This window comes from Argentina silus (genome assembly GCF_951799395.1).
Source record: "Argentina silus genome assembly, chromosome: 7".
Taxonomy (NCBI): domain Eukaryota; kingdom Metazoa; phylum Chordata; class Actinopteri; order Argentiniformes; family Argentinidae; genus Argentina; species Argentina silus.
The window spans coordinates 15,077,917-15,089,044 of record NC_139661.1 but is presented as its reverse complement, the minus strand read 5'-3'; the positions used below and the strand labels follow the sequence as shown (position 1 = coordinate 15,089,044).

The 11,128-nt window shown below is 47.8% G+C and overlaps 1 protein-coding gene across 1 annotated transcript; it reads right to left on the bottom strand.

Moving 5' to 3' along the window:
- Positions 1-9,439: 9,439 nt before the first annotated feature.
- gdnfb (glial cell derived neurotrophic factor b) lies at positions 9,440-10,021 on the bottom strand (the record flags this gene model as incomplete). Its single annotated transcript, XM_083673958.1, has 2 exons — positions 9,440-9,847; positions 9,935-10,021. 2 exons carry the CDS (start codon positions 10,019-10,021, stop codon positions 9,440-9,442), a joined length of 495 nt encoding a protein of 164 aa, XP_083530084.1.
- Between the last annotated feature and the right edge of the window lie 1,107 nt (positions 10,022-11,128).

Here is an 11,128-nt window from a genome sequence, read left to right as displayed (position 1 = left end):
GGAGATAGAGATGGAGGGAGAGAGGGAGAGAGAGAGAGAGAGAGAGAGAAGGATAGGGTGAGATAAAGGGGGGGGTGAGATGGAAGGAGAGAAAACAAGGAGAGAGGTGGAAAGAGAGGGAGATTGAGAGAAAGAGAGAGAGAGAGAGGAAAGAGAGAGGGTGGAAAGAGAGGGAGATTGAGAGCGAGAGAGGAAGAGGAAAGAGAGGGGAAAGAGAGAGACTGAGTGGGCCAAAGGCATGTGCTAATATTTTAATAGCTCTGAAAACATTCTCTCCGAATCAAGTTCTGCCTTTCCAGGTCTTTATCCTCTGGCCCCACCTCCATACCACACACTGACAAGTCCATCCTCTACACTACTCTGTTCTACCAGGACCTAAGAGTGGCCTTTAGTGTTTGTGTTATATTGTTTGTGAAGGAAAAACCACAAAAGGAAAACATTTTCACGCATTTCTACACTTTTGGTGTCTTTGTGTTTGTCCAGGAGTTGAATTTAACCAAATTATTTAGACAGAATTCCATATGTTTGCAGAGTTCTTTCCTCCACCTGTGTTTGATACCATTCCTGATTCCGTTCCATGCATTGCAATGAGCCCGTCCTCCGATTTCTACCTCCACCAGCCTCCCGGGCAGCAGTCCCTTATACATTGTTGTTATCCCTAGTTAGCCTGTAGCCTCTGTCTGTCCATCCCACCTGTAGCCTCTGTCTGTCCGCCCTGAACACTCCTCACTGTGAAATTACCTCTCATCCTCTGACCTCTGCACATCCTGGTGGCTTTCCATCCTGGTGGCCCTGAACACTCCTCACTGTGAAATGACCTCTGCTCAGATCCACATGGACGACCGGGCAGATAGGGCTGAGAGAGAGAGAGAGAGGAGGGAGGGAGGGAGGGAGGGAGGGAGAGAGTGAGGGAAGGGCGGAGGGAGAGTGGGAGGGAGAGAGATAGATAGATATAGAAAGAAGGAGGGAGGGAGAGAGGGAGGGAGAGGCAGAGGAGAAGGAGAGAGAGAGGAGAGAGAGAGAGAGCATCACTCACCCATACACTCCACTAGCCTAACACCACTCACCCATATGATGCCCTAAACTAGCCCCTGCTGCTGCTGCTGTCCCTCTGCTCCCCTTCTCTCTGCTCTCCTCCTCTCTGCTCCCCCCCTCTTCTCTCTGGGTAGTTAGACCCGAAGACATAGATCATGAATTGTTAATACACTGTAGTGTATGTTCCGGCATCCTCCGGAGAAGTCAATAACCCTGTCATGGTCACTGAGCACCCCTGGGCTTTGCCGAGGAGACACAGAATACAGCTAGAGGGTCTCCCAGAGCAGAGAGACACAGAATACAGCTACAGGGTCTCCCAGAGCAGACAGACAGAGAAAACAGCTACAGGGTCTCCAGGAGCAGAGAGACAGAGAAAACAGCTACAGGGTCTCCAGGAGCAGAGAGACAGAGAAAACAGCTACAGGGTCTCCAGGAGCAGAGAGACAGAGAAAACAGCTACAGGGTCTCTCAGACCAGAGAGAATAACTAAAGGATTCTGGTCCCTTCATTCCACGCTTTCTTAGTGGAAGATTTGCGTCATTGATTCTCTATTTACCGTAAGCTCCATCAATAAGGTTTTCAACGGATACTGTGTCATGTTTAAGACAGGTGACACAGCACTGTGTGTGTTAGTGTTGAGCGTCGTGAGGGTTAACCTCCCCCTCGTTCCTCGCACCAGTGATCTGTTCCGCAGATGTGGAAAAAGATGGGATAATTTCCGACCCGCCTGTGGAGACTGGTGGAGGTAGAAAGTCGGAGGCTGGGCTCATTGTAACGCATTGGCATGGACACTGAGCCTGTCCTCCGATTTCTACCTCCACCAGCCTCCCGTGTTGTCCTCCCACCTCTCTGAGCACCAGGCCTTCTAACACACTTCGTATTTACCCAGCATTCCTCAGTAGGTCAAAGGTGAAAGGTCACAGGTAGACCCCAGGCCCTGGGGCGTAGGGTCAAGTTACCCCTGGGCGCTGATCTGGGGTCAGTTTGGTGTTTCTTTCTCTGTAATGATTAAGGTCATCATTTAGGGAGGGGAAAGCTGATCCCAGATCAGTGATAAGTGCCTGTGGGACTTCACCCCGGAGTGGTACCATGGAGGACCAGGGAGCGCAATGAGGGGGATGGGGGGGGGCAACAGTCAAGAGGCAGCCTTCATCTCCAGGCTTGGCTACCCCCAACACACACACACACACACACACACACACACACACACACACACACACACATGCACACCCCTCCAGACCATTTGGGGGTTACACACAGGTAGTTCAGGTCCCCTGTGTAGCAGGGGTTCGTTCTGGGCGTTGGAGGGGGACACATAACAGGGTCCAGTCCTGGGTGAGGGGGCGGGGTCAGTGAGTCAGAGTGTGAACTCTTCACTCCTGTGCTCTCTGTGACTCATGCTCTAGATTAGGGAGAGGGGGAGATCCATTTCAGGCAGAATTCACCCGATGAGGGTGTAGCACATCACCAAGCTCAGAAGTTGCTGGTAAATACTGGCACCGACATATGAGGAATATTACACATACTCTTTACTCTTGAGAAAGGCCACAGGACCAACTACTCAAAGCTTCTCAGAGACAGAAGCCAAGAACAGTTAGCTGTGTGCGGTTGTGGAGATTATAGAGGAATGCAAACACGGTTGTTGTTACGAACAGTATTTTGTTAGAGAGAAAGTGCTTGGAATGCTAACACAGTGGAAACACTATATATCTCTAGATATTCCCCCCCGCTGAGAAAGGTTTTTATGCATACACTGATCCGATGTTATGTCAATTTGTGGCATGTTCCCATGTTGTTCTTTCCATGGTTGGATGAAGCTGTGTTGTTGACGCTAGTTGGGTTTTTGAGGAGCACTTTCGCTTAGAGGCTTCGCCTGTGGTTGGGCCCAACCCTGTGAGCTATAACTCTCCCTGTCGCAAAAAATTAAGATTTTCTGAGAGAGAGAGAGAGAGAGAGAGAGAGAGAGAGAGAGACAGAGAGAGAAAGAAAGAAATAAAGAAAGAAATAAAGAAAGAAAAAAGGCACAGCTGAGGGGACTAGAGACCGGTAAGACAGTAGAGAGAGGGAACATTGAGAGGGCATGATGAAGATGATGAGGAAGCATATCTAGGACGCTGGAGTCTGAGGCTCTTGTTGAGCAGCAGTGCTATATCCCTCCACCACTGCTATCGCTGAACGTGCTGATAGAGGCTCTTTAACTCATTTAAAATTGTCAACATTCTAGAGTGACAAGGGTCACTTTGTTCACTTTTTTTTTTTTTTTTTTTTAATCATAAAAACAATAATAAATTATTCAACTTAATTTTGTAGCCGATCAAAGTGTTGTTGCTAGGTAAATACCACACAAAACACTTGGCACTCTAGTGGTGAGTGTTCTGGAACTCTTTGGCAGTTGGCGAGTTAACAGTTCTGTTGGCCGCACACATCATCCTCCAGGTAATTCAATCAACAGCAGTTAAGTGCAAACTACAGTGCTGGTTCAGTCATCGATAATATCCAATGACTATGTCCACAATGGTCCTGTGTTATAGGAGCTATCTATAATGGCATAGTAGAGTAATAACACATGATTAACTATGTAATAACATAGTCATAACACAGACACAGAGTCCATTGTTCCCTCTTCCCCTCCTGGGAAGGGAGAGAGGAGGGGAGGGGGATGGAGGAAAGGGGGGGAGGAGAGGAGGAGGGAATGGATGGGGAGGAGGAGGGGAGAAGAGAGGGATGGAGAGGAGGAGGAGACGTAGAAGTGGAGAGGAGAAGAATTGGCAGCAGGCCAGGTCCAATGCTGCAACCCAAGAGGGGGAGAGAGGAGCCTGGGTAGTCTTGTGTACTCTACACACATTCTACACCTACTGTACAGAGATGTCTGGTAGGAGTCTGACTCGGGTCAGGCATGTGCCCTGTGTTTGTTGAGGGGACATTGTGAAGCTAAGACAAGCAGAGCTGTGGAGAGGTGAGGTACGGTGTTTCCTCTCCTGGGGGGTGGGGGTGGGGAGAGGGGGAGGTGAGTTACAGGTCTGGGTGTTTATACAGTAGATTATACCGTTTCCTCTCTGTCCCCCACCAGCCTCGTTCAGCTCACCCTTCGCTGCTAGGTCTCCTCTCTTCCCCAGCCCTCCTCTCTTCCCCAGCCCTCCTCTCTCCCCCAGCCCTCCTCCCCCCCCCAGCCCTCCTCTCTCCCCCAGCCCTCCTCTCTCCCCCAGCCCTCCTCTCTCCCCCAGCCCTCATCTCTCCCCCAGCCCTCCTCTCTCCCCCAGCCCTCCTCTCTCCCCCAGCCCTCCTCTCTCCCCCAGCCCTCCTCTCTCCCCCAGCCCTTATCTCTCCCCCAGCCCTCATCTCTCCCCCAGCCCTCCTCTCTCCCCCAGCCCTCCTCTCTCCCCCAGCCCTCATCTCTCCCCCAGCCCTCCTCTCTCCCCCAGCCCTCCTCTCTCCCCCAGCCCTCCTCTGTGGCCACTGCAGGAGCAGAGCAACAACCCAGCTAGTAGCTAAGTAAAACACGCTTAGTTGATGACTAACCATGCCTAAGACCTAAAGACTGTGTTAACTCCTCAACGCAATTGTCTATTGGGCTTTAGTTTAGCAGACTGACACTGTCTTGTGGTGCGCAGATGACCTGGGTTCGAACCCTGGTAGGTTATATCCAGCCCCATCAAGCCCAATTACACCTGACATGTCTGAACTTCCTCCCTGCAGCCCTATGCTAGGGGTGAAAGGTCGCTATGCTTATACAGGGCAGGAAGGGGGAATATGAGGTTGTTATTTTAGTGAGCTGTCTTCTCAGAGGCATGTGACCAGGTCATAAATATCACATGTTTGCGTAGTTTATGGTGTTCATTTGTCTGTTGTGTTTCTTCATTGTAATGTTTGATTTAAGATGCTAGACTTTATTTCCATACAAATTAGTGTTGTTTAGGGATTTGCTTCGGTGCAACACACATGTAAATACAGGGACAATTCCACACAATAACATCCAGGCACAACACAACTTAGATGTAATGTTATCGACCTCGCCGGTGAAACCGATTTACTTATACACAGCAAAACTGGACTGAACTGAGGTGAACTGGTCATGTGGGGCAGGAGAGGAAGGCCATGCCAGATCACGCCCAGGGGAAGTGCTTCCCACGCTGGGTAGAGTCCTGTGTGTTTATCCCTGGATGGCATGGAGCACCACACCACTCTGCTCACTGGAGTAGAGAAACACAGACAGGCCGTCAGCAGTAACCTTTGTGTTTAATGTAGTGTGTTGGAGTAGTATGGACAGTTTCCACCCAAACACTGCTCCTGTGAGCAATTAACCATGAACCAAAGTCACAACAAGATCACTGCTGCATGGAAAATCACTTCATCCCCCTCCTGTGTCTCTCTCTCTCTCTGGCTCTTTAAGACTTCTTCAAGGGCACTCATTCAATCACGGATAGTCACACACACACACACACACACACACACACACACACACACACACACACACACCCACGCCCGCACGCACATCTCATGACCACTTCAAAACTGATACACACACGCATGCACGCACACACGTACACGTACACACACACACACACACCACACACACACACACACACACACACACACCACTTGAAAACCAATACACACACAGACACGCAGTTACTCATGATAGGTACTGTTACGAAAGGTCTCCTATTTTGGCAGGACAGCACAAGATGAGTAGGAATACAACACTTGTTCACTTACAGTAATTCAGTGGAGATCATTGTACGCATTGTACTGTGTGAGGCACCACTGAACAAGGTAATACATCAAAGAGAGGGGGGGGCGGGGGGCGCTTGTATGGAGGGGGACACCTGAGTATAATACAGGTATGTGAGGCCCCGTAAGCTGACACTCAGGTTTCACCTGGCTTGGCTCTACTGAATATTGAATGAGCTTTGCTTTGAGTCAGACACCTCTTTGACACGCACGGGTAACATTACATGTTCATCTCACACCTACACCGACAAAGCCAAACAAGAAACTATCGTCAGTTGTTAACAGTTTGACAAGAAGTTGTTCTGCCCATTATAAGTGAGACTGACTGACTGTTTGTCTCTATGAGGATCGACTGGCTGAATGGCTGACTGACTGACTGGGTGACAGACTGACTGACTAACTGACTGACTGACTGGCTGACTGACTAGCTGACTGACTAGCTGACTGACTGACTGACTGACTGACTGACTGACTGGCTGGCTGACTGACTGACTGGCTGACTGACTTGCTGACTGACTGGCTGGCTGTATGGTTGGGTGCTATGTCTGTGGGTGAGATCTAACCACCGTGGTGACTGATGAAAGAGAGGCCTGTGGTTGAGAGACCAGAGGTCCGGCTGGAGGCCAGGAGACCACGAAGATGATGATGATGTTGATGATGATAATCATGATGATTATCAGCCTGTCAGCAGTCAGACTGCTGATGGCCCTTGTTAGCCCCGGTAGTCATATCATATGTGGCCAGCGACTCCTCTCACAGATTGACTCACTCACAGGCAAAGATTCCACAGCCGTGAGACAGACAGTTCTACGGTTCTAATGGGTTTCTCCCATGTTTGATCCTATTCTCCCACAGCTTGTCTGATACTGAGGTTATGTTGTAGTTACTCCTTCTTCGTATTTTTCTCACACTGACACACAAGAAGAGTAGTGAGCTACGTATCAGCCTATCAACCGCTTCTTCCTGATAAGAAGTTGCGGTGACCCTTAACCAACGGATATAATGATGCATTGTTACGGGGTAATACTTCTCAGAAGCATACAACAAGCTCTATTTTTTTTAGTCTGTGCAAAACGGACACAAGTCCAAATGCAGGCGTATTGGCAATTTGTGTTGGCGGTAACTGGTAAAATTACCACAGCGCTGAACCTCACCACCTCACCTGTGTGTGTGACACCCCACCACCTCACCTGTGTGTGTGACATCCCACTACCTCACCTGTGTGTGTGACATCCCACCACCTCACCTGTGTGTGTGACACCTCACCATCTCACCACCTCACCTGTGTGTGTGACACCCCACCACCTCACCTGTGTGTGTGACACCCCACCACCTCACCACCTCACCTGTGTGTGTGACACCCCACCACCTCACCTGTGTGTGTGACATCCCACTACCTCACCTGTGTGTGTGACATCCCACCACCTCACCTGTGTGTGTGACACCCCACCACCTCACCTGTGTGTGTGACATCCCACCACCTCACCTGTGACTGTGACATATCAGAGATCAGCTCAGTGTATTCTGTATTGGTCGTCTCATTCATTGACAACCCTAGAAGAACAGCACATCTAATCTCACTAAAGATCTGATCCCTCTTTGTCATGGAGGTGTAATGACTTCTTCTGGTGGTGTTAGAGTGTGGCTGGGTCGGAGGGAAATGTGAGAGTAGATGGCTGGATCACATGTCAACCACACACACACACACACACACACACACACACACACACACACACACACACACACACAATACTTACACACTCTTCTCTCTCTTTCATCCCTGCCCTCCCCCATTCTCCACCCCTTCATCCTTCCCTCCCTCTATTCTCTCCCTTCATCCTTCCCTCCCTCTACTCTCTCCCTTCATTCTTCCCTTCCTCTATTCTCTCTCTTCATTCTTCCCTCCCTCTACTCTCTCCCTTCATCCCTCCCTCCCTCTATTCTCTCCCTTCATCCTTCCCTCCCTCCATTCTCTCCCTCTGTGTCATAGCTCTCTGTTCACATGAACACTGTCTGAGATAGCATCCGAGCAGGCTGCACATGATGTCACAGGGCTTCCTTTGTGGTGTGACACCAGGGGAGGCTGGTGGAGGTAGAAATCGGAGGACAAGCTCATTGTAATACATTCCTCATTCTGTTCCATGCGTGACAATGAGCCTCGGATTTCTACCTCCACCAGCCTCCCCTGTGTATGTACAAAATACTCAATTCACTTCTCAAGGTTTGACAGAACTCTGAAAGGATCAAAGGGCTCTTGTTGCTCAATGTGGAGATTGCAAATGGAGGTTACATTCCCATTTGTCCCACTAGTAAAAAAACAAACACTGAAAGTGATAGAGAAACACATTTAATTCAATAAAAAGTTATAAAAATGAATATTGTATAAAAAAATAAAGTTTCAAGAGAACTTCGGTTCAGTAACACACATTAGAAGATGGTTTCTTGAAAAACATATAATGCGACTTGTCAACCCTGAATATTTAGATAACTTTCCTTTTTAAGTTGTTTCTTCCCTTCAGATCTACACAACAACAGATAACCTTCTGCAATACAGGAACACTCATTTTGGACACATCAAAACAACACAACCACCAAGTGACCAACACAACTACACAAACCTTCAACACCAAAACGGTATGACATTACTCTGGAGTGAGCTTTCTAAAAGCTTTCTAGCACTGAAATCATATGAAGTCTATTGCCTCTGATTAGGGAATTTTTCCCCTGTCTTGCTTTTTGGGGGTCAGGATAATATTTAGATTGTTTACATTGTTCTGAACTTTACGACAAAACCTTTTGACAACTTATGTTTTTGTAACGAGGTCTATACCAATACATTAGATTGACTTGATTGAAATTAGATGGATTTACAATCATCTTTGTGCTGCCATGCTTGTCTACAGACTGAATCCTGAGATTACAGTCACCTCCATTGTCATAACAATGTAATGCAGAGGACAATATAATAGATTAGATTAATACAACGTTGTAGTGTGTCTCTTCATTATAAAATACCCTCTCTGTACCACACACACACACACACACACACACACACACACACACACACACACACACACACACCTGTACTAGGCCCAACTCTCTTTCAACCCTGTCTTAAGTTTCGAACCTTTGGCACCATTTAAGAAATTACTTTATAGCAATAAATAACATAAACATTCATTTATAATAAAACTAAACAGAAATAAATATCAATAAGTTAATTAGATCTTTATAAATATATGCATTAAAATGTATCAGTATTTGTTATAGACATGAATAGCTTTTTGTGAAATCAAAAAGTGATAGAATACAACCCTTAGAAAGGTACATTATGCTGTATGAAAACATCATTTCTATGATCATTTCTATGACATTGAAGGACCTTTAGTATCATGACCTCTTGGGGGGCAGTTCCCAGACACAGATTAAGCCTAGTCCTGGACTTAATCACACAACCATTGAAAAATCTCCAATGATGATGCTTTGTAGTCTAGGATTAGGTTCATATCTGGGTCTGGGAAACTAGCCCTTGTTGACTCCATAACGACCAGGACAAATGTCCTTCCTGGTTTGGATCTGATGGTGCGTTCAAGTGCTCCTCTGAAACTTCAATTCCCAAGTTTAAGAGAAGCGCTTGAATGCAGCATGAGATCAGACACAGTGACATGGGAAGTCAGACGCAGCCACACTTCCTGGCGGAATGCTTCTTCATCGTGTGGTACATCAGGTTGTCATCCAGGAAGGAGAGGTCGTCGTCGAAGGCGATTGGTCGGCAGCAGGCGTGAGGGGGCGTGTCCGGCAGAAGCCGCTTGCTTTGGGTGAGGTTGTTGAGGATCTTGTCATAGTTGGTCTCAGAGTTCCTACAAGGTCCGCTACAGTAGCTGAAGATCATCTCCTCACTAGTCTGGTAGCCCAGACCCAGGTCCGTCACGTTGAGGTGGATCTGTTTCAGCACACAGCCTTGTCCCCGGCCTTGTCCCCGGCCTCGTCTCCCTCCTCCTCTACTCCCCACACTACCGCCTCCGCCTCCGCCACCGCCACCGCCACCGCCACCGCCACCGCCACCGCCACGTCCCTTTGCCTTCTGGTCCCTCCCCTCTTCTCTACCTCCACCCCTGGCTGTTCCCTTCCTCCTCTTCCGTCTCGTTCGAGTCCTGGGGCCGGGGACCAGGTCGGGGGACCTCCTCAGTCTACTGATAGTGATCTTGATGAAGTCCACCAAGTTATCAAACTGCTCCGGGTGGACCTCCCCCATGTTGTCTAAGGGAGATACACAGAGAAGAAGAAGTTGAAAACACTCTCTTAACCTTTAAAAATGATCTACATAACTACAATATTGATATCTGAAATACATTTATAAAACAACACTCAAAATTATTTATTAATAGCTGACATGTACTGTAAAGTGAGAGGTTTTTGAAATTTGTGTATATTGCTAAATGTTCTGTCTTCTAAATACTGTAAATACACAGTACATTTTGACCTACCCCTTCAGATAGAGAGAGGAAGAACTTGAGCTGTCCATGAGTAACATGACCTGCTCCTAGTACAGGTGATAGGGCTGGCTATAGGACACTACCCCGGGGTCACACCTCATAGCCTATTTACCGTCAATTTGGGACCTGTACAAATTGGGTGTAATCTATAGTACGGGTACAATTAGGTCTGAGCAAAAGACTATGTATTGATGTAATGCAAAATGATAGTGGCACGAGTGATTCAGTAGATAGGCTTACGGTTTAGGGTAGGACTGATTTGAAGCCTATTCGTGTACTGATTTCATTCTGTCATGACATTCAAAATCCAGAAATATCTTACATTGTATATCTACCGATAGCCCGTCCCTGTCGTCTGTTTCTGGTGTTGTCTCGGTTGACCGCTCACCGGACAAACCAAGCTGAATGGGCGGGAGGTTACGGGGACGCTCCGCTGCGCGTGTTCGTTTCGTGGACTGTCGGTTTCGGAGTAGAGGGCTCGTGTGCACGGTGCTCAGCAGAAACAAACAGGCGGTAACGGCATCCCATAACTTCATTGTAGACCTAGGCCAGTGTTGGAAACTGTCGTGACGCAAAGAAACTCCCGGTGGAAAATAGCAGCAACCCTGTCCACATGTTTAATCTGGAAATTATTGGAGAAGTGTGATGTCGAAATCAATGCGTTCGAAGGATTAACATATGGAATCCCTTGATAATCACTCTGAAATAAATAATAATTAAAACGTCATGGAAATGTTGTCTTCAAAGAAATTGAATCTGGTGTGACGATCCATGCGTTGTTTTGGAATATCCTCCGGTAGATGACGCACGCGGGATTAGTTACAATTCCTCGGTGATGTCTCTCGTTCACTGCAAGCAACAAGTTG